The 23639-nt window shown below is 35.8% G+C and overlaps 2 protein-coding genes across 6 annotated transcripts in view; both read left to right on the top strand.

Annotated features, from left to right (window-relative positions):
- LOC126827113 (phosphatidylinositol 4,5-bisphosphate 3-kinase catalytic subunit alpha isoform) overlaps positions 1–23639 on the top strand; it is a 324427-nt gene that overhangs the window by 21369 nt on the left and 279419 nt on the right. For 2 of the 3 annotated variants that reach the window (XM_056102532.1, XM_050556312.2), the window contains exon 21: positions 926–5245. In XM_056102532.1, the coding sequence (XP_055958507.1) occupies positions 926–1190 (265 nt within the window). In that variant the 3' untranslated portion in view covers positions 1191–5245. Of the gene's footprint in view, positions 1–925; positions 5246–23639 lie in introns of those variants that run through there. The other variant, XR_008788868.1, reaches the window with a different exon arrangement.
- LOC126827120 (tensin-1) overlaps positions 7117–23639 on the top strand; it is a 98509-nt gene continuing 81986 nt past the window's right edge. For all 3 annotated transcript variants that reach the window (XM_056102536.1, XM_056102535.1, XM_056102534.1), the window contains exon 1: positions 7117–7457. In XM_056102536.1, the coding sequence (XP_055958511.1) occupies positions 7221–7457 (237 nt within the window). In that variant the 5' untranslated portion in view covers positions 7117–7220. The remainder of the gene's footprint in view (positions 7458–23639) is intronic.

Below are 23639 nucleotides of genomic sequence, written 5' to 3'. Positions count from 1 at the left end.
AGACTTTCTCGGCCAATGTTGGGAGCGAACCAAAGGCCTGGTTAGTGAGCCAGCGTCTTACTCACATATTACCTACCTCATTGTAGCTCCATATATGATATAGGACTTGAAATAATGTGTTATATCCTTATGTCTTATTTTACTGAGGTCTGTTGGGGAGGATGGTTGGATGCACACTGATCAGCAGTGAATATTCGCTTCGCCGCGACAATCACTGATAAGGATGACATCGATGCGACTTAATGAGCCACAAATATTAACTTTTTTCCTCCGACAAATTAAATTCTAAAACATTTTGTTTATGTATTAGAAAAATAAATAAAGACATTTGAAGTATTGTAGGTAAAAATTATTTCCTATTTTAGTTTAAATGGGTATTAAAATGAGTAAAAACCGCCATTCTGCTTGAATCAGTAACGTTTTATGTAAACATTGCACGCGCCAATGAGCCAATGATTGACGCTGCATGATATGACGTCATGGGTTGAAGGCAATCATCTTTACAGAGATATTAGAAGACTTTAGATCATAAGATCTGTCATTAAGTCAAGTGATGTGGTTTCGTTCCCTGTTTGTACATGACAAGGGGTAGGGTCGCCGTCTGTCCAACCAGTTTCCCTCCAACTGCTAAAGACAAGTACGGGAAAGCGAATTATTGAAATAAGATTGAAACATTTGTTAAATTGTTTAAGTGGCATTTAGTAACTGGATGAAAATAACACATGACACAATTATACCGAATACAAGTTACTTGTAGGATTTATTTCAGCGACGTTTCGACGAGGGTTCTCCCGTCTTTATCAAACCAAGTTCCGAAATGACCTAGTTTGTGTCAAATGGACTTTAAACGCTATATCTGTTTCACTGCAGTCCCCGATGTTTATATATTTCTGTTAATTTAAATATTTGTCTAATTATTTTCCAGGTTTCAAGAATTATGTGTATCTGCTTACATAATACTGCGGAAACATTCTCACTTGATAATTACCTTGTTTACGCTCATGTTGTCATGTGGTATACCAGAACTTCAATCATTGGATGATATAGGTTACGTGAGAAAAACATTAGCCGTTGAAAAAGATGAGGAGGCAGCCATCAAATATTTCATCACTCAATTCCGAAATGCATATGGTGTATCATGGACCACGAAATTTGATTGGATGTGTCATAATCTAAAGCAATGGTTATAAAGACTGTTGATTGGTTGTTTCATAATCTGAATCAATGGTTGTGTCATAATCATAATCTGAAGCAATGGTTGTGACATAATCATAATCTGAAGCAATGGTTGTGACATAATCATAATCCGAAGCAATGGTTATAGAGACTTTTGATTGGCTGTTTCATAATCTTAGATAATGGTTGTGTCATAATCATAATTTAAAACATAATCATAATCAATGGTTGTGTCATAATCTGTTGACGGTGGTCTGTGCAGTTCTCATTATTTTCAATGGATGTTTCATAATCTTAGTGGTTGTAAGCCATACAAAAAATACTATATCCTGGATCTCAGACCATCTGATGTTGGTAGGAGATTTTTATTTTGTCAGTGGTCACCATTTTAATTTGGGGTTATCCATTGCTATTTCTGATTGTCAAGGACAAATCACCAGCGTTATCTAGGCCTACATGATGATGGAGTCTACTTGAAACTTCCAAATCTGTCGGAAATGTATATATGGAGTTAACTCCCCTATAATACGGTAACTATGAACGTGCAGTATTTAATGAGAACTAGAATATTTTAAAAGTGACATACAAACGATGATCTGTGTTGCTTTTGCTAAAAATATACTATCCAAACATACATGTATTAGCACAAATGTAAAGTTGCACTTTTTCACGTTAAACGATGAAGATAAAAGGTACCCTGATATGTTAGCTGTGTGCGCTCTTCATGATAATTGTTCTAATACAGTATACCTATCACCCATCCCAAAAATGCTAAACTTAAAGGCTTGATGTGTCATTCGGGGGGTTGGATGGCTGAATGGTTAGCGTGCGCGCGCTGTATTTTTAAGTCTGTCATTGAGTCAACTGGTGTGGTTTCGAATCCCCGGTTTTATGTGACAAGGAGTAGGGTCGCCTGTCCAACCTCATGGGTTTTCTCTGGGTCCTCCGGTTTCCTCCCACTGCTAAAGACCCCTACGCGCAAGCGAATTATTGAAATAAAATTAAACCATATGTTAGTCCCGAAATGACCTAGTTTGTGTCGAGTTGACGTTAAACCCCATTTCTCTCTCTCTCTCTTGATGTGTCATTCAGTGCTATAGGAATAATGTGGATGTTTAAGCTTAAATGTTGAATAATCTGTGTACATATATAACCGTGAGAAATTTGATATTTTTGCGAAAATGCAAATGGCGCATCGAGCCTTTAAGAAATTGTGTATATTGACTTCTAGTTTTTGTAAGAAGCTTCTGGTAATTGTGTGAAAACTGTGATGCGGATGTAAATATGATTAATTTGTTTGTAATTTTCTATATTCTATAAGTTAACACGGATAATAACAAACAGGCCTTGAGGAGTTCACAAATCATTCTCAAACTTAAAGATACATTATGGGGGATTAGATAAAGAGCTGGCAGTTCTCACTATAATAGTTAAAAACTAGGTAATGTAAAGGGAATTTGCTGAAAATTTCAGTCAAATTGATCCACTCTGAACCGAGAATTTAGCGATTGAATTTTGGATCTAGCCACAATCATCATTACTAAAGTCGGTATGATAAAAAACATAGTCTTGATTATCCATTCATGATTTAATCATGGATGAGCGTATAGCAGCAGATCGGATCCTAATCCAGTAAATATCACAGGTTAGCGATGACAAGTTAATTAATGTCTAATTAATAGTTTATATAACATTTCAGGCCTAAAGAAAGACCTACAATAGGCAGATTTAGCTCTTGCATAATGTATGTTTAACTTAAGAATTTACTCAACTTTCAATCACTGTTTATGAAAAATCTCTTTGATCCAGAAACACAAAACTTTGTACATAGTTTCTTATTGATGTATTTGATACGTTAAAACAACAAAAGTTTTATAAAGGATATATTTTGAATAAATTTATAACTTAAAGTCTAAGAATGCTTTGTGAACCTGGGGCCTGGACTAGGTCCATATACAATAAAATTTCTTTATTAGTACCAGTACATAACAGATGTACCATGGATCTCAAAATGATTTTATTTACCTTCATGCTTGTTTTGTTATACACTTAATCCATTAGTGATATTTGAAAGAAAATTGTTGACCAATTTTCTGAAACTAAATCTTGAATGTATATTTCAAAACCAATAAAAAAAAAATTAGTCGATCTAAAAAGAAGACTGGTTAAAAAATTATACAAATCTAATATTACTGCCAATGTACCAGAAAAAAAACCAGAAATAGGTTTTTTTAGAGTGGCAAATGGCTTTATTTAACGTCTGCTTCCATCAAAGTGATACCGCCTACGAGAATGGGAGGGCTATATATGTACCGGTGTATGGGAAATACTTGGTATTTTAATCTTTCACAGGGGTTGGGTGGCTGAATGGTTAGCAAGTGCAAGCTGTATCATAAGGTCTGTCATTGAGTCAACTGGTGTGGGTTTGATTCCCCAGTTGTACGTGACAAAGAGTAGGGTCGACTGTCCAACCTCATGGGTTTTCTCAGGGTCCTGTTTCCTCCAACTGCTAAAGACCGCTACGTGCAAGTGAATCATTGAAATACAATCAAACCATGTTAGTCCCGAAATAACCTAGTTGTGTCGAGTGGAGTTAAACCCATTCTTTTTCTCTCACCCACTATAGAAAAGTTTTCATATTTTACACATTTTTCGTTAATGATATAAGTATGAAGTTTGTGGAAGCAGAATAATGAATCTGCATCTGTATTTTATATTATCGTTATGTAATTGTTTTTACCTGTTAGTGGCGTGCAGAGATTGATGACGTCTGGAGTCAACATGTACATTGTATATCCCGCAAAACACAAACAAGGGACCTAGTACTCACAAAAGTGAGATAGGCAGACATTTTAAATATGTCAAAACAGATAAAATAAACTTTTTATTCAAATCAAATTTAAAAAAACTTTATTTTCATCTTTGAATTAATGTACCCCCAGGCCACCCCCCCCCCCTCACTCTCTGCATGTCAACGTTACCTATATTTATATATAGGCGACCCGTGACCGCAAAATGAGTCAGAATCTAATTAAAATAAGTGCAACAATCTAATTAAAATATAGATCTATATTTCGTTTCGTTTTTTATTCTTTCGATGGCCTACACTACATGTAGATCTAACAAGTTATAGTGGGAGTTCACGTTCTATGACGTCAGGTACCAAGCAAGCGACATTTGACCCGATTACGTCAGTCATTCGATTAACCAATTAGCGACCGCCATGTATTTTTTATCTACTTTTGCTTTGTTTTGATTTCTATTGCCGCTAATGTCTACCCATAGTTCCGCGCAAAAAAGGTAAAACGCTCGATTCGACAGACCATTTGATTGGCTGACCCCTCATTTCAAGCAGAACACGAGTTAAATAACAACGCTTCCAGATCCAAGTGTAGTAAAGACAAGTAAAATCGAAATTTTGAACTATAAAAACGAAACGAAATAGGATCTGTGTTTTAACCAGTTTGAAGTTGCAAGTCATTGTTTACGATATATGTACAAAAATGTTGAAATGGGCAAAAAATATGAAAAAAAAATAGTTTGCTTTATCTAAATCGAAAGGGGGTTGGATGGCTGAATGGTTATTATGTGCACGCTGTATCATAAGGTCTGTCATTGAGTCAACTAGCATGGTTTCGATTTCCCGGTTGTATGTGACAAGGAGTAGGGTCACTTGTCTAACCTCGTGGATTTTCTTTGGGTCCTTCGGTTTCCTCCCACTGCTAAAGACTCCTACGCGCAAGCGAATTATTTAAATGAAATTGAATCATATGTTAATCCCGAAATGACCTGTTTGTGTCGAGTGGACATTAAATCCCATATTTCTCTCTTTCTCTAAATCTAAACTTTTACCTTTCATGTTATATCATTAAAAAAATATTTTTACTTGCGACTCATTTTGCTGTCACATGTTGTAAATTGCCGCGTAAAGTTGTGATTGTAGATCATCACGTGTATACTCATCTTTAATTTACTAATTATTATTTCATCTTCGTTAATATTGTTACCATGGTAAGCACTCAGACAATATATATCAATATAAATAAACATCTTTATGCTATATATCCTACTTTTGTTTTTGTTTTTATGTGGGGGAGCCTTTGTGGTGCAGTGAATAGAGCGCTGGCTCATCACTAAACAGGAGTTTCTAGGTTTCAGTCCTGACGCAGTGAATAGAGTGCTGGCTCACTAGAGTTTCCGTGTTTCGTTCCTGGTGTCGGGGAACCTCAGGGGCGCAGGGATATTGTAATTTGCAAGGGATACCCCAATCCTTAAACATACATTATGCAAGAGCTAAATCTGTCTTTCTTTAGGGGCTGCTGATTGGCAATGACTGAATGAGTATAAGAGACTAGAGGAGTAATGGTGACGTGAAAACAATGTGTAAATATATAGTTGTAGTAACCTAACATTGATTGTTTTATTGACATAACACCTGACAGGTGTTACAATCGATACGACAACTACAAATACGGTATTACTATACATAGACACAGTTCACTGTATGTTTGCGTTAGCCCATTCACTGCAAATAAATTAGGAGTTAAAACCCAATTTCTCTCTCTTTCCCTCTTTGTGTATAGGGACCGACAAACCTCCCCACCCACCCCTTCAATCAACCCCTTGTCTACTTTATACTGGCAATTACTGAATGAGCATAAGAGGAGTAATACTTACAGGGGTGACCAAATGGTCTAACTCATGCTTTAGATGATAAGGTCTGTCATTTAAGTGAAGGGGTCTGATTTTGATTCCCAGCTTGTATGGGGGAGATGAGTAGGGTCGCCTGTCATCCAGTTTTCTTCCACTGCTAAAGACCCCCTATGTGTAAGCGAATTATTGAAATAAAATTGAACAATATGTTAGTCTCCAAATAACCTAGTTTGTATTGGATGGACATTAAACTCCAGACATATTAACTAAAAACTCACTCTCTTGCTCTCTTTTAGACTTAAACTTATAATCCCACCTCTCTGGTGTGTTGGATGGCCGAATGGTTAGCACGTGTACTCTTAGTTACTCTAGTAACGTAATAACATTATTACGTTACTAGAGTAACTAACTAGTTGTCATTCAGGCCACCCAGTAACGTAGTAGAAGGCTATTCAGAGCCGATACATTATTACGTTACTAGAGTAACTAGTGTACTCTGTATCATAAGGCCTGTCATTGAGTCAACTGGCATAGTTTCAAATCCCCGGTTGTACATGACAAGGAGCAGGGTCACCTGTTCAACCTTGTGGGTTTTCTCCCGGTCCTTCGGTTTCCCACCACTGCTAAAGACCCCTACACGCAAGCAATTTGTTGAAATAAAATTTTAAAAACCATATGTTAGCCCCGAAATGACCTAGTCTGTTTCGAGTGGATGTTAAACCCAATCTCTCTCTCTCTCTCTCTTTCTCCCATCTCTGTTGACAAGGAGTAGGGTCGCCTGTCCAACCTCGTGGGTTTTCTCCGGGTCCTCCGGTTTCCTCCCACTGCTAAAGACCCCTACGCGCAAGTGAATTATTGAAATAAAATTGAACCATGTGTTAGTCCCGAAATGATCTAGTTTGTGTCGAGTGGACGTTAAACCCCATTTCTCTCTCTCTCTCTCTCCCATCTCTGTTAGACTTACAAACCATTTACTTAATCATTTCTTGATTTTCAATTAATTAATTGCCTTGTTGATGAAATATTTAATCTTAGAATAACACTAAAATTTTATGCTCAATGAATATAAATAATTACGTCTATCTCAGATGGTTAAACATGTTCGTGAGTGGAAGCTATTCTATTTATCTGATAAAACATAAGTGTTGTCGCCATCATTCAAGATTTCCCGGTCATGACCTGACTAAATTCGTGTCAGTCAATACAAATACAAATAACCACGCCCCCCCTTGAAGCCATCCAGAGGTCAAGTGCTAACCCGGAAGTAATAGTATTGAGTGTCTGATTGCAAGATGGCGAGGGGTGAAAACAAAGATCGGGTTGTTGTCATCATAACAAGGTTCTGATTACAACACGCGTATTGCTAGAGACATGTCTAAGTACCGTACACGATGCATTTATTGAAACAGAAGAAACATTCGGATACAAGTGATGACATGGAGCCGCTGGAACAAAAGGAGTCGGTTGCAAAATATCAGCGCACTGACTCGGGTTCCGACTCAGTGTTTGTGGCCGAGTTGAAAAAAGAACATTTTCGACCGGATGATTTACCGGACGGTGCCTGTTACAGACCCAAAAGTGTGACTACCTCAGAATCTAATGACCAAACGGCAGTTCGACCAGCAAAGGTAAATATTATTTTTTGATAAAAAATGTTTTTGCTGTTAATTTTCATTCATGAAATATTTATTTTAGTTTTAATAGAATTACTTAGAATTTAACCTATTTAAAATATAAAATTAATAAAAAAAAAGAAGGAAAAGCCAAAAGTAAAAGTTTTCTTACTTCCAGTCTGATTAACAACGTAAGTTCCGCGTTGAACTTTTGAAAAGTAATGCAGTCTTTGCATATTTCAGAACATGTAAAAATAATTTCCACAGCTTATAGACCTAATATACACAGAGCTATTGATTATATTTTTGTAACTCTTGTCAGTGGTGCAGGACAGATGCCAGAGGGCCTGGCAAGGGACGGCATATAGTCGTTGAGATGTGACATAAAACTGAGCTCCCGTTTACACATTGACGTGCACCTAAAAGAACCCTTGGCAGTTGGAATTACATATAAGAGTAGGCCGTAGTTACCGCTGCCTGGTCTAAATTTCCCTCATCATAGCACACTATGCCCATCTTCATTTGCCCAGTTGGAGCTTGTATTTTTGTAAATTATACTAATTGATCCATTTATTGGCTGTTATTTTTTCCTATTAGACAAGAGGTCCAACTTCCACCATATTCCTCAAAATCACCCTTTTCATTATTTAAATTATAAAAAGACAACCCAATCAGTTCCACCAATATTTCAACTCGTTTCACATTCATTAATTACCACTATTTGTTCAAATTTGAATATTCTTGGTTTTATTTTAATATTTTGATTGTTTTGTCTTACGGTAATTAATGGATTGTTATCCTCCAAGAAATGTAAATGATGCCTAGATACTTTAAGATACATGTGTTTGGAAAAATGTTAATAAAATTGATATTCAGATTTTTGACACATTAGGGTACATGTACTAAAAGCCAATCTAATAACATAAAATTGAAGCATACTGTATGTTAGTCCTAAAATGACTTGGTTTGTGTCAAGTGGATTTTGACACATTACGGTACTAACAGCAAGTTTAATAAAATTTTATTCAAATAAAATTGAAGCATACTGTATGTTAGTCCCAAAATGACCTGGTTTGTCTCGAGTGGATTTTTGACACATTACGGTACTAACAGCAAGTTTAATAAAATTTTATTAAAATAGAAGCATACTGTATGTTAGTCCCAAAATGACTTGGTTTGTGTTAAGTGGATATTAAACTCTCTCTCTCCCTCTCTCTGATACATGTACATGTATACAACATTCAACAGTCTAGATACAGAGATAATGAGTTTAAGGAAAGAAATGGCAAGGCTTTTACCGAAAGTCATTAGTCCCTAAAGATAACTTTATGATAAAAGTTATTATTGGGGGGCCACTGCCACTGACCTATAAAGTTAGCATGGTTAATGTAACATTGGTCTAATTACTGTGATACATAAACAGAAGAATGTCTATCAGGTGACTACAACAATAAATATATAACCTTAATAACAAAGAATCCCGTTTATATCACCCAGATGCTACACTCGTTATCCCAATCTGTTGGGAGTCTCTTTTACTTTAAAGGGACACCCCACTGTTTAGAAATCTTGTTATTAATGAGTTTTATAGACATGTATGTGAGAAATGTTAGATAGATGTTTGTCTATGATCTGTACATCATTGATTCAGTGATAGATAAGATACTGAAATATTCACATCTTGTCATAATAAAACTACTTGCATCAATCTGCTCCTCTTCTTTCAACAATTAGGCTACTATGTTTGGATAAACTGATTTACATGTTTGTTGTTCTGGAGGAGAGACAGAGGTTTAACCTCCACTTGACATAAAATATGTGTAGGTCATTTTGAGACTTAACATATGGTTCGATAATTCGCTTTTCCTACTTCTTGTCATGTACAACCTGGGAATAGAAATCACAGTATTTGACTCATTGACAGACCTTATGATCTAATGCGCACAGCATGCTTATTAACCCCGACTTGATACAAAATATGTGTAGGTCATTGCAGAACTAAGTTACATTGTATGGTACATGTATGTGGGAGGAAACCCTCAAAATGGAGACTAGGGGGTTGGTTGGTTTCGATTCCCTGATTTTATGTGACAAGGAGTAGGGTCACCTATCCAACCTCGTGTGTTTTCTCTAGGACCTCCAGTTTCCTCCCACTGCTAAAAGCCCTTACGCACAAGCAGCTTTTTGAAATAAAATTGAACCATATGTTAGTCCCGAAATAAACTAGTTTGGGTAGAATGGATGTTAAAACCATTTTCTTGCAATTAGAATGTTTTGAAAAGGTTAAAATGTTTTGAACGGGATGTGAAGCAAACTTTCGATAGATAAATTAGTTTTAATATGTTTTTAGTCCGAATATATCATCTAATCAGAAAGTTTGTATGCAGGAAAGCATCTTTAAAGTCCTGTTTCACCATTGTAGGATTATACATGTAGGAATCTTTAATAGGAATATCTAATCATTGGTTTTTAAGGCAACCAATCTCTCACGAGCGCCCGCTGAGCACTTGAATGTCGAAAATTGCGCTCCTTTATTATCAATTATGAAAGCAGGAATAAATGTCTTGCATGCAGTTATTGATCTTCAGAACCATTTCCCATACACAAAACTAATCACTTTCCTTAATATCAGATCACTCTCCTTAATTTCTAAAACACTCTTCTTATCAAAACTGGGAGAGCTTTTTTAGGGGAGTGATTTTTTCAATTTGTTGATTACGGCCATTTACAGGGAGGTTTTTTCGACTGAATATCAGTCCAAAAATGGTTCAATTCCGTTCAGTATTTACAAAGATACGTGGGATTGAAATTTCTTCAATCTATTCTGCTTCGTTATTTAAAAAGCATGCGGCCATTTTATTATCTGTGAATATTTATTGTTAAGCCTGATTCATATCCGGTTAGATCCAAACTGGGACATTACATGTATCTAGCGTTAGTATTTAGTTTTTGTTTTCTTAATTAAGGGGCCACGGTGGCCAAGTGGGTAAGACGCTGGCTTGCTAGTCTGGAGGTCGGGTGTTCGATTCCTGCATAGACCGAGAAATTTCATCCATAATTTCCGGCGTGGTTCCCCCTTGTCAATGATGCAGGGCGGAGAGCCTGACAAGGACAGCTGTCTAGTCGTTCAGATGGGGCGAAAAACCAAGGTCCTGTGTACACATTGGTGTGCAAATAAAAGATCCCTTGACAGTTGGAATTCGATATACATGTAAGAGTAGGCCGTAATGCCGCTGTCCGGGCAAAATTTCCCTCATAGCACACTGTATGGCGTATACCCGTCTTCATTAGCCCAATTCGGAGCAGAACAGTAGGACGTTAAACCCCATTTCATTTCAATTTTCTTAATTAAATATTTACAATAATCAATCTGGGTACATATTAGCATGGATTAAAACCATAGAAATTTGATATTTTAACGAAAAATGCAAAAATGCTGCATGGTTACTATCTGACCTTTACATGTTCACAGGGATATAGAGTGACTTGTCAATGAGGGTTTTAAGATTAGAACTGTGAAGTGTGTGCTTTAACATTATATATGAAGTATTAATCTTAAATACATGTAGGTTTTCAACCAGATAAAACTAAATCGCTATAGTAACATGTAAATATGTGTGTTATTTAAAGTGTTATAACGGTTAGTGCTAATTGATAAGGCCAGCTCAATTTTTCTTCATAGGTCACAACATGTAAACAGAGCTAGCGCTAATCCCAACCCTAAACCTGGATGTAGCCCAAATGGTTACCCTAACCCTAACCTACAATCTCGCCAACAATCACATGCCCTAACCGTATTTACATCTCAGCGACCTTGACAAAAATTGAGCTAGCCTTAACAAATAGATTTAGCTGTGGTATAACATTTGTCAAACAGATGGGAGAGAGGTCAAGTGTTGTCATATTATCATCTGATACTCACAACATACATGTATATTATTACTACACTACAGCTGTATCTGTGTCAAACTGAATTGTTAAATTAATAGGACAAATATATTTATGTTGGTAATAAATTAAACCTATACATATACACTGTACAAGTAGCCTACATAATAAGAATCTCAAATTAGAAATGATGAAATTCATTTCATTTTTACAATCTACATGTACTGATGTGTTTATATCATGTTTGGAATTCATCGAAAAGAAGCCAGAAACACATCTATCAATTCAAAATTTTCCTCATGACGCCTTAGCCCATTTGGTGTAGTAGAACAGAAAGTAAGATCTTAGAACCAATATTATTTCCATGGGGGAATGGTGTACATTTTAGATCAAGTCTGTCATTGAGTCCAAGTGTCGTGGTTTCGATTCCCAGCATGTATTGTTGGACAAGGAGTAGCGTAGTTTGTCCAACCTGTTTGGTTTTCTCTGCGGATCCTCTGGGTTTCCTCCAACTGCTAATGCGAATTGTACATGTACTATGTGTTAGTCCCGAAAATGACCTCCTTTGTGAAGAGTGGACATCAAGTTCCATCTCTCTCTATCTCTCTCTCTCTCACTCATCAGAAATGTATTTTGAAATAAGTTCAATATTAAGTACAGGATAACTACACCACACACAAATCAACATTAGGAAAAAAAAGAATTCAATATGATTAAAGGCTCAATACCACTCTTGTTGTAACTGAATAATATGTCCCAATCATTATTCTGGTCAACAAATTGTACTATTTTACAGTATTCCAATTAATTGATGATACAAATTTCATCTTAGTACACATAATTTAAAAAATTGGAAAAATTCAACTAAATGATTTGAAAAGCCTAACGTAAACCTTTTCAAATTTGACTTGGATTTAAAAATATTTTCAAACCCTCTGGACAAGTAAAATAGGATGTAATGGATAATTTACACAACAGGTAGGACACTTAAACATCTAATACTTAGAATAAGGCTAATATTTATTTACTGGAGCTGTCAAGCCAGCAAGAGTGTTATTGTCCCTTTAATGGTTTTAAAGTGACTGGATGATATAAACATCTTTCATTGGAAGAAAGAATTCAATATGATGAATGGTTTTAAAGTGACTGGATGATATAACATCTGGTCAGCTGATCAAGATACATGTACTATAAAATTTTCCCTTAATGTACTACTTATCACTAACACATGACACGTGGAATTTGGTTGGTCCAATTCTTTTATACCTAATGAACCTGAAAATTTTCAGAGATTTCTTGTGACTTCTGATATTATTTGTTTATCCAGCGTTGGCATGTAGTATAACTCTAAAATCCTAAGTGGAAGTGCAGACCTTAATTCCCTTTTTGCACACTGCATGTTGCCTGCCTGGTTGGTGCAATATATTTGGATGTTACAGATGCATTATGTAAGGTTTAGATAATAAAGATCTGGTCATTCTTGCTATTAATAGTTTAAAATTAAATAATGTAAAATGATGAGTACATGTATATTGAAAATTTCAGTCAGATATTCAGATAAATTATTGTATTTTGAGCCAAGTTATAGGTGTTTGAAGACAAGATACATGTAGCCTCGATTTTCAAGTGTTCATGTAACTTTAATAATAATAATAAAAACTTTATTTAATGAGGTGACTTTTTTAGTTTGCAAAAAGACTAATCTTCCATAAGTCCCTCCTAAGCTACAAAGACATATATACATGTAATATCATGGTAAATTCAAAATCATTTGAAATGCAATAGCATTTTAAAGTGAGAAGTTTGGGAAGGCACTCCTAAACTACAAAACATATACATTATACAAGTAGAATATAGGAGGAACACTATAATTACACACAAAATAAGATAGAATGCAGTTGCAAGTTAAATATACACGAAAATAATAAGTATGTCATCAGTTGAATGTTATGGTTTCTGCATGTCATGTAAATAAATGTCTAAATAATTATTTAGCCACGCTTCATCATATTTAGATTAAAACATTAAATGTCTGAACTGTTCTAATCTACTTAAAATCAGACCTATTTGATAGTATCGACGGTCGATTATGGTCTTGTCATGTTAATAAATGTCTAATTAATAGTATGTATAACATTTAAGGCCTAAAGAAAGACTTGCAATAGGCAAATTTAGCTCTTGTTTAATGCCTGTTTAAACATACATTATGCAAGATCTAAATCTGCCTATTGCAGGTCTTTCTTTAGGCCTAAAATGTTATTTAAATTATTAATTAGACATTAATTAACTTATCCAGACCATAATCAACTCTCGATGTCAATGCTAGCCTGCGATATTTATTGGATTAGGAACCGATTTGCTGCTAACCTTTCATGATTTAATCATGAAATGGATAATCGAGACTATGTTTTTATCGTATCGACTTTAGTAATGATGATCGAGGCTAGACCTAAAATTCAATCTCTAATATCTCTGTTCAGAATGGAGCAATCTTAAGTGTCGTATTTTCACTGGATTTGAATCCGATTTGCTGCTCAATGCTCATTGATGATTTAATCCAAAAATGGAAAATCAAGACTATGTTGGTTTTTTTCGTACCGACTTTTGTAATGATGATCAAGGCTAGACCTAACATTCAATCGCTAATATCTCGGTTCAGAGTGAAGCAATTTAACTGAAATTTTCAGCATATTAACTTTACATATTATCTAGTTTTTAACTACTATAGCGAGAACTGCCAGCTCTTTATCTAATCTCCCATAATGCCCCTTTAACTCAGATTATTCCTAACATTATGAATGATTTGCGTAGATTAATCTGCAATATGTAAAGATATGAATACATTGTGTATGTATGGGAATTACCATAATTATCAGCAAAGTCCAGATTACAACCAGATAATCAGCCAAGCTAATCTGACATATTCTGTTAAAATCAGATTAAATCGGATTAAAAGTGGTGATAAGTCTGATCAATCTTTATATAATTATTGATTTTATTTAAATTCCACATTCAAACATGGAGATGAATCTGTTCAAATATTTTAATTACATGTTTTGTATTTTATACAAGTACATGTACTTTTGTCACATCTTGCACAGACAATGGAAATGTTAAAATTCTATTAAAGGCTCAATACCACTCTTGTTGTAACTGAATAATATGTCCCAATCTTTATTCTGGTCAACAAATTGTACTATTTTAGAATATTTCAATTAATTGATGATACAAATTTCATCTTAACTCACCTTATTTAAAAATTTTGAAAAATTCAACATAATGGTTTGAAACGTCTAACGTAAACCTTTTCAAATGAAACTTCGATTTAAAAATATTTTTGAACCCTCTGGACAAGTAAAATAGGATGTATTTACACAACAGGTAGGACACTTAAACATCTAGTACTTAGATAGAGATATTATTTATTTTCTGGAGCTTTCAAGCCAGCAAGAGTGTTATTGTCCCTTTAAATAAAAATATACAGCAACATGGCCACCAAGGTCTACCATTGATATTATTTGTTTCTTTTCTTAATTAAATGTTAAATAATCAATTTGATTAAATTTTAACATAAATTAAGGGAGCTAGAATAATGATATACCCATGTACATGTACTCTAAGTTTAAAGAACTATACTTAATAGTAAGTGCAGGAGGACCTCACTACACACAAAATGCACATTAGATATCAGCTACTCTAAGTTTAAAGAACTATACTTAATAGTAAGTGCAGGAGGACCTCACTATACACAAAATGCACATTAGATATCAGCTACTCTAAGTTTAAAGAATGATACTTAATAGTAAGTGCAGGAGGACTGCACTACACAAAACAAAAATCTACAAGATAAACTTGCGGACAAGACAGATTATACATGTAGACATTGCAAACAATAAACACTGTAACACAGGTATCAGTTAATCTTGTGTATCTAGCACTAATTTCTTTCACATTCGTTTAATAACCAATCTTTGTTTAAAAATTTGTAAAAACTGTTTAAAATCACCATATATCGTTTAATTTGTACTTCTGTCCAGTTTAAAGCTGACCATTCAATTTTGATAATGAGTGTCCAATTTACAAGTGTTTAATTTCTCAATCATTGTTAAAAAATAAACAACCCAATTGATTAATGATGTAAATGATTAATTTTTGAACAGTGATAAGGAAATTAAATACTTGTAAATTGGACACTCATTATCAAAATTAATCAGTCAGCTTTAAACTGGACACATGTACAAATTAGATGATTTCTGGTGATTTTAAATGATTTCTACGAATTTTTAAACAAAGATTTGTTATTAAACGGATGTGAAAGAAATCAGTGCTAGATACACAAGATTAAACGATACCTGGGTTACAGTGAAACAAATATCAAATCAAGTGAATGGATGGCTGAATGGTTAGCACATGCACGCTTTATCATAAAGTCAACTGGCGTGGTTTCGATTCCCCGGTTGTATGTGACAAAGAGTAGGGTCGCCTGTCCAACCTCATGGGTTTTCTCTGGGTCCTCCGGTTTCCTCCCACTGCTAAAGACCCCTATGCGCAAGCGAATTATGAAAAAAAAATTGAACCATGTGTTGGTCCCGAAATGACCTAGTTTGTGTCGAGTGGACATTAAACCCCATTTCTACCTCTCTCTCTTTTTAATATGTACAGTATGAGTAAGTTTTTAGTTATTTTAATGAAGGTATTAGATAATCTGATAATTCCATTACTCTTCCAGACAACTCATTTGTTATTCATATTAAAAATTCAATTATTCCAATTTATCCTGCACTGGTGACGATGTAAAATTCTAATGTAATTAAAAAAAATATACGGCCACCGATCCACAACGGTCTACTAAAACTGTCTTCATTATCATTGAGTTCTCGTATAAATTCCCATCGTTAATGAATTGTTTAAAATATAAGATGGAAGTTAACGTTATTTAGAATTGTGTTAAATGAATAAGTTATATAATGTTTTAGCTCAACATGTTTCCAGATAAAAATGATTTTCAGCAGACGGTGTAATTTATACTAAATGATAAAGATGGAAATAGGCTGAGTGAGCTTTCTCAACCGCTTTACTCAGTTGTCTTTAAAGAACGTGGAGTCGTAGTGGCTCAATGAATAAGACGCAGCCTCGCTAACACTGAGGTTTCAGGTTAGCTCTTGATGTTGGCCGGGACAGTTCCTCTGGAATTTCCTGCATGGTTTCCCCATGTCTGGAACCGGACGGAGGGCTGACAAGGAACAGTGTCTAGTCGTTTGGATGGGACAAAAAAAAACAACCAAGGTCCTGTGTACACATTGGCATGCATGGAAAAGATCCCATGGCAGTTGGAATTTCAAATAAAAGTAGTCTGTAGCATCGCTGTCCAGGCAGAATTTCCCTCAGGGTTAGGGCTTCTGCTTCATTAGCCCAGTCTAGGTATACCAGTCAAACAGAAGCGTCCCGTACTGAGAACAATGCCAGTTTGACCCACTTCTGTCATCAGTTCTGTCAAAATGACTGCCCTAACTAAATTAACCACCATAATTGTTTTTATCCGGGTAATTTGCATAGTGACTGAAATTAACTTTTCTGTGAAGAGTTCCACATTCAGCGTACCTGGGATGGTTCCGAGACCGTTTATTGCAGAGTAATGTAAACGGGTCATTTTCTATTACGGTTCTGAGAACAGCACGCTTATTGTGGCCAAGTGTAAATGGGGCAATTGTCTGTTTTCCAGACTAAGAACCTTTTACACTATCAACTAAAGTCATTACATATATTTCCAGGCCTGAAGAGCACCATACATTTTTTTCTTTTACATCTACATGTAGTAAGAAAAGAAAAATAAACCCAATAGTTTTACACCCTCAAGACATTATGACATTGATTTTGGGTTATTATTAAATCTAGGGCAGTGTTGAATGTTGAAAAATGGAGGAAGTTGATCTAGTACACTGGAGATAAAAACACGTAGGTCAGAAACTGTCAAACTCATTAATTTTTCACTGAAAAGAAAATATCTGTTGTTCACAACTGGAGTGTCGACTTTCATGGAGAGGTATTTACCGAAGAATTCCTGCTAGAGAAACAAAGAAAACGTACCTATCGGCTAAATATAGCTATGTATCTAGGTCTCTTACATGGAAACAGCTGATATGGTGATGACTCATATACCTTGTACTTGATTCCATCTTTAGAATCACTGTTTATATTTGTAGCAATATTCTATCAAACCTTTCCTGTCAACATGTGAATTACTTCCCACCATCACTTTCTTATCTTTACAAGATAACGGAAAATTATTCGTTTCCAACCAAGATGAGATTTGTTTATGATTTATATGTAAGTGGAAGTGAATAAATAATTAAATAAATAAATTCATACAAATAGACAAACCTTCTAGTTAAAGGGAGAGAGATAGAAACGGGGTCTAACGTCCACTCAACACAAACTAGACGATTTTGGGACTAATGTATAGGTCAATTTTATTTCAATAATTTACTTACGCGTATGGTCTTTAGCAGTGGGAGAAAACGGAGGACCAGGAGAAAAACCACGAGGTTGGACCAGCGACCCTACTCCTTGTCATGTCCATCCGGGGAATCAAAACCACACCAGTTGACTCAATGACAAACCTTATGATGCAACGCGTACACGCTAACCATTCGGCCATGTTTTCAGACCGATATTCATCTATTTTAAGGTTCAAAAGAATAGCGCTATACGCCCTTTAGGAGAAAATTTGAATTTTGAAACAGAAATCTGTTAAGATATTTGTATGGTTTAAATCATGGTGTTGTAAGCCATGATGGCTTAGGTTACAGAATTACAGTAATATTTGGAAATTACAATCAGTTTATTTTTCAATTTGATATTTTATTGCCCGACAAGGACAGCTGTCTAGTCGTTCGGATGGTACGAAAAACCGAGGTCCCGTGTACATATTGGTGTGCACATAAAAGATCCCTTGGCAGTTGGAATTCGATATAAGAGTAGGCCGTAGCGTCGCTGCCCGGACAAAATTTCCCTCATAGCACACTGTATGGCGTATGCCCGTCTTCATTAGCCCAGTTTAGGAGCAGAACAGTAGGACGTTAAACCCCATTTCATTTCATTTCATTTGATATTTTATTTAAGATACATTATGTAAGATTTAGATAAAGAACTAGCCATTCTTGCTATAATAGTTCGAAAGTAGATGATGTAAAATGAATAATTTGAAAATTTCATTCAAATTACTATATTGCAAGCGAAGATATTAGCCTTTGAAGGTTTGACAGACGTGTACAATAATTTCAACCACCGCACTGGTTGATCGAAGTATAAGTCTCGATCCTCCATATTTGATTAAATCAAAGTATCGCTGAACCATTCTAATCTATTTAATATCGGAAAAATTCGATGCCATCAAGAGTTGATTAAGGCCTGGATCTGTTAATTAATGTCTAATTAATACCTTAGAAAACATTTCAGGCCTAAAGAAAGACCTGCAATAGGCAGATTTAGCTCTTGCATAATGCATGTTTAAGCATGTCATTTCATATTTCATTCTCTTCATTTTAAAAAGTACCATAGTCCATATCAATCAAAGCAGGAATGTGGACCTATATTGCAGAAGTAGGGATGCATGATGTTATGGGTGTCATCTCTTGGTTTAGTACACATTGTATATCCAACACTGTGCGACTTTCAGGGAATGTAGCTCGTGGATGTGTGTTCTCTTAGTATCGGAAATGAATACAGATTCTTGGAATGGATCTTCAACACTTTATTTCAGAAGTAAATAACAGCAACAATTAATCAACTTATACATGTAACTTCCTATAAATCGGACCTCCAACTAGGTTCCCTAAGCTGGTCTCTCAAACTAATTGGATCATCTTACATACATTTGTCTATTTATACAAATTAGTTACTTAGAAAGTGTTGACATAAACATATAGTTATTGAAGGATTAAGACTTAAGGCATTTAAAACAATAGTTAGAAGAAACCTAACAGATCAACCACTTTAGTTGCCAGCCTGTCTTAATTTGACTGTCTGCCTCGAATGACTAACCAAGTATTAACGAATATTAAAATATAGATTTGAAATTTGAAACAGAATTAAAAAATAATAAAGTAACCTATGACCTAGATATCTTTGATTCCACTGTCAGGAATTGATAGCCAGGTTTTCGGTTGTCAGTGTTGCAAGTCAGTGAACTGGAAATATATTTTGGATTAGGAAATAAAATGGGATTTAAAGTTCTACTTTTTTGGCACTGACCATTCTCATGAAGAAGGGAAGATATGTACTCTATGAGGGAAACTTTGCCAAGGCTGCAGGACTACGGCGTACTCTTATATCGAAAATCAACTGTCAAGGGTTCTTTTACATGCATGCCAATCTGCATACAGGACCTCATTTTTTTGTCCTGTTCAAATGATTAGACACTGTTCCTTGCAGACCCTCCATCCTGTAGCACTGACAAAGCCAAACTGTGCCCCAAACTCCAGAGGAACTTTTGCGACAAATCTTAAAAGCGAACCCCAGACATCGCAAAGAGCCTGTGGCTCCCATTTGGATTAGAGGAAAAAAACACCTTTAAAAGAAATCAGAACTTAAAAAGGGGGGTGGATTGCCGAATGGGTTGCACTTGCGCGCTGTATCATAAGGCCTGTCACTGAGTCAACTGGCCTGGATTCGAATCCCCGGTTGTACGTGACAAGGAGTAGGGTTGCCTGTCCAACCTCGTAGGTTTTCTCTGGGTCCTCCGGTTTCCTCCCACTGCTAAAGACCCCTACGCGCAAGCAAATTATTAATATAAAAAAATAAACCATATGTTAGTCCCGAAATGACCTAGTTTGTGTTGAGTGGACGTTAAACCCCATCTCTCTCTCTCTCTCTCTCTCTCTCTCTCTCTCTCTCTCTCTCTCTCAGAACTTGAAAACAGATCCATGAATTAAGCCAGTTACGTGTATTTGTTTATTTCTCAATGTTTATGTCTGACAGTATCTTGCTATAAGTAGGTTACTGCAGTAAGTTGCAGACGCCTTTCAAAGTAATATATTATCAAGTGTTTTACATTTTTGGAACTATTTCAATTTCTAAATCTTTTGAAAAGAGTACTAAAAGCCATTATAGATACTAGACATGTTTAATAGTGGTGGTCGAATCGTTTAATGTGATCATAATGTCTGTTATTGAGTCAATTGACATGGTTTCCTCCCACTGCTGAAGACCCATACATGCAAGCGAATTATTGAAATAAAATTGAACCATATATATGTTAGTTCCAAAATGACCTAGTTTGTGTCAAGAGTATGTTAAACCCTATTTGTCTTTCTCATACCTGTGTGTAAATTGTGGTTGTCTGGGCAACATAAGTGTACCTGTGTTTCCTCTGGTTTCCTCCCACTGCTCAAGACCCTTAGGCGCAAGATATTATTGAAATAAAATTGAACCATATGTTAGTCCCGAAATGACCTAGTTTGTGTGAATTGGACCTTAAACCTCATCTCTGTGTTCTCTCTCTCTCTCTCTCCCTCCCCCTCTCTCTTTCTCTCTCTCTCTCTGGACATATTAGCCTAATACTAGTCTGTGTCCAGTGGACTTCAACCACATCTCTCTCTCTCTCGCTCTCTCTTCCTCCCCCCCCTCTCTCTCTCTTCCCCCCCTCTCTCTCACTCTCTTTCTTGACATATTAGCCTAATATTAGTCTGTGCATGTAGATCTAGACACATTTGTCAGAGAGATAAATATACACACACTATACATGTAGCATTCTCAGTACACATCACCTTCTATATCTATGTCATGGCCAATAACATTTCTTATCAAATGTTTTGGCTGTGTTTTACAAAACTCTTTTAGCAGATGAATGACCTATTAAGGTTAAATGTTTTTTAATAGACATTACAAGCACTGTATCAAGATTCTCTTGCTCATACCAAAAACAAAGATAGTGCACTCCCGTCTATTTCCATCTTTATCATTTAGTATAAATAACACCGTCTGCTGAAAATCATCTTTATCTGGAAACATGTAGAGCTAAAATATTATACAACTTATACAACACAATTCTAAATAACGTTAACTTCCATCTTATATTTTAAACAATTCATTAACGATGGGAATTTATATGAGAACTCAGTGATAATGAAGACAGTTTTAGTAGACTGTTGTGGATCTGTGGCTGTATATATTTTTTATTAGATTAGAATTTTACATTGTCAGTGCAGGATAAATTGAAATAATTGAATTTTTAGTATGAATAACAAATGAGTTGTCTGGAAGAGTAATGGAATTATCAGACTATCTAAGATCTTCATTAAAATAAGGGTGGTTGGATGGCTGAATAGTTAGCATGTCCACATTGTATCATAAGGTCTGTCATTGAGTCAACTGGCGTGGTTTCGATTCCCCGGTTGTACGTGACAAGGAGTAGGGTCATCTGTCCAACCTCGTTAAAGTAAGGGGTGCTGGATGGCCGAATGGTTAGCAAGGCGCGTTGTATCATAAGGTCTGTCATTGAGTCAACTGACGTGGTTTCGATTGTTCGGTTGTAAGTGACAAGGAGTAGGGTCATCTGTCCAACCACGTAGGTTTTCTCCTAGTCCTCCGGTTTGGGTGAATAAAACCTGTGATGTAAAGATAGAGATGAGTTATGAGTAAGACATTGGCACGCAAACTTGCCGGCCCCCGTGTGAAATCCCGGTGTTCGCAGAGAAAGTTAATGAATGCAGGATGGAGGGCCTGACTAGGGACAATATATAATTGTTTGGATGGGACAAAAAAACAATGTCCTGTGTAGAAATTGGGATGCACGTAAAAGATGCCTTGGCAGTTGGAATTCTATATAAGAGTAGGCTATATATGAGCAAAATTTCTCATAGCACATTGTATGGAGTATGCGCGTGTTCATTAGCCCAGTCGGAGCAGAACAGTGGGACATTAGAAATTTGCATGCACGTAAAGGATCTCCTGGCAGTTGGAATTCTATATAAGAGTAGGCCATAATGCTGATCTCTTGTAAAATTTCCCACAGCACATTGTATGGAGTATGCCTGTGTTCATTAGCCCAGTCGGAGCAGAACAGTAGGACATGAAACTCTTATTTCATTTGTAAGATATTGTATTGATTTAAAGAGAATAAAGCTATTTATAGAAGAAATAAACGTATGAATATTATTGATTAATGGGATTCATTGATTGGTTTTGACACTTATTTATTGCCGCTACAAATCATGCTTGAATAGATAGTTTAATCAAACCTCAAGAGGCACTCGTTAACTTTCATTTCAACCATTGATTTGTTTAATGCATGTTTATCGTTAATGTCATATCGTCTCTAATTTAATTTCTATCATCCAACGTGATTACTGCTATTGACATTAGTGCCCATTATCCTGCGCTCTATCAACAATAATGGCCGATAAAAGTATGCAGGTTTCAACAAAATCAATGAAAAGTTCTGGAACTCCCCGAGAGTTTTGTTTTGGTTTGATTTCTTTTTTTTGCTTACAACATAATTGTCTGATAATAAACCAGTGATGAGGAAAGTGGTTTGTTTTTCAGGAACATGATTTATCCACAAGACTTCTGTAATTTGTCATGTAGGTTTTTATACGCTCACATTGAAATGTGGTCGTATATTGTCGTCGGCCCCGTCCGTCCGTCTGTCGGTCCGGCGTCCACAATTTATATACAGTGTTTAAGGCCATGAGACGAAGAAGCCTATTGATATTCAGCGATTTCCGATAATTACTGCCAGAATTATGGCCCTTGATCACTTCAAAAAATCTTGTGGACGCTCGAGAGGCCAAAGTTAATATCCGATTGACTTTAAATTTATACACAGTGTTTGAGGTCATGAGACGAAGAAGCCTATTGATATTCAGCGATTTCTGATAATTACTGCCAGAGTTATGGCCCTTGATCACTTCAAAATATCTTGTGGATGCTCTAGAGGCCAAAGTTAATATCCGATTGACTTTAAATTTATACACAGTGTTTAAGGTCATGAGACGAAGAAGCCTATTGATTTTCAGCAATTTACGATAATTACTGCCAGAGTAATGGCACTTGTTCACTTTGAAAAATCTTGTGGACGCTATAGAGTCTAAAGTTAATATCCAATTGACTTTAAATTTATACACAGTGTTTAAGGTCATGAGACGAAGAAGTCTATTCATTTTCAGTGATTTTCGATAATTACTGCCAGAGTTATGGCCCTTGATCACTTCAAAAAACCTTGTGGATGCTCTAAAGGCTAAAGTTAATATCTGATTGACTTTAAATTTATACAAAGTGTTTGAGGTCACGAGGCGAAGAATCCTATTG

This window comes from Patella vulgata, chromosome 7 (assembly GCF_932274485.2).
Source record: "Patella vulgata chromosome 7, xgPatVulg1.2, whole genome shotgun sequence".
NCBI lineage: Eukaryota > Metazoa > Mollusca > Gastropoda > Patellidae > Patella > Patella vulgata.
The sequence above is the reverse complement of the archived record's forward strand: the minus strand, read 5'-3'. Positions and strand labels throughout refer to the sequence as shown.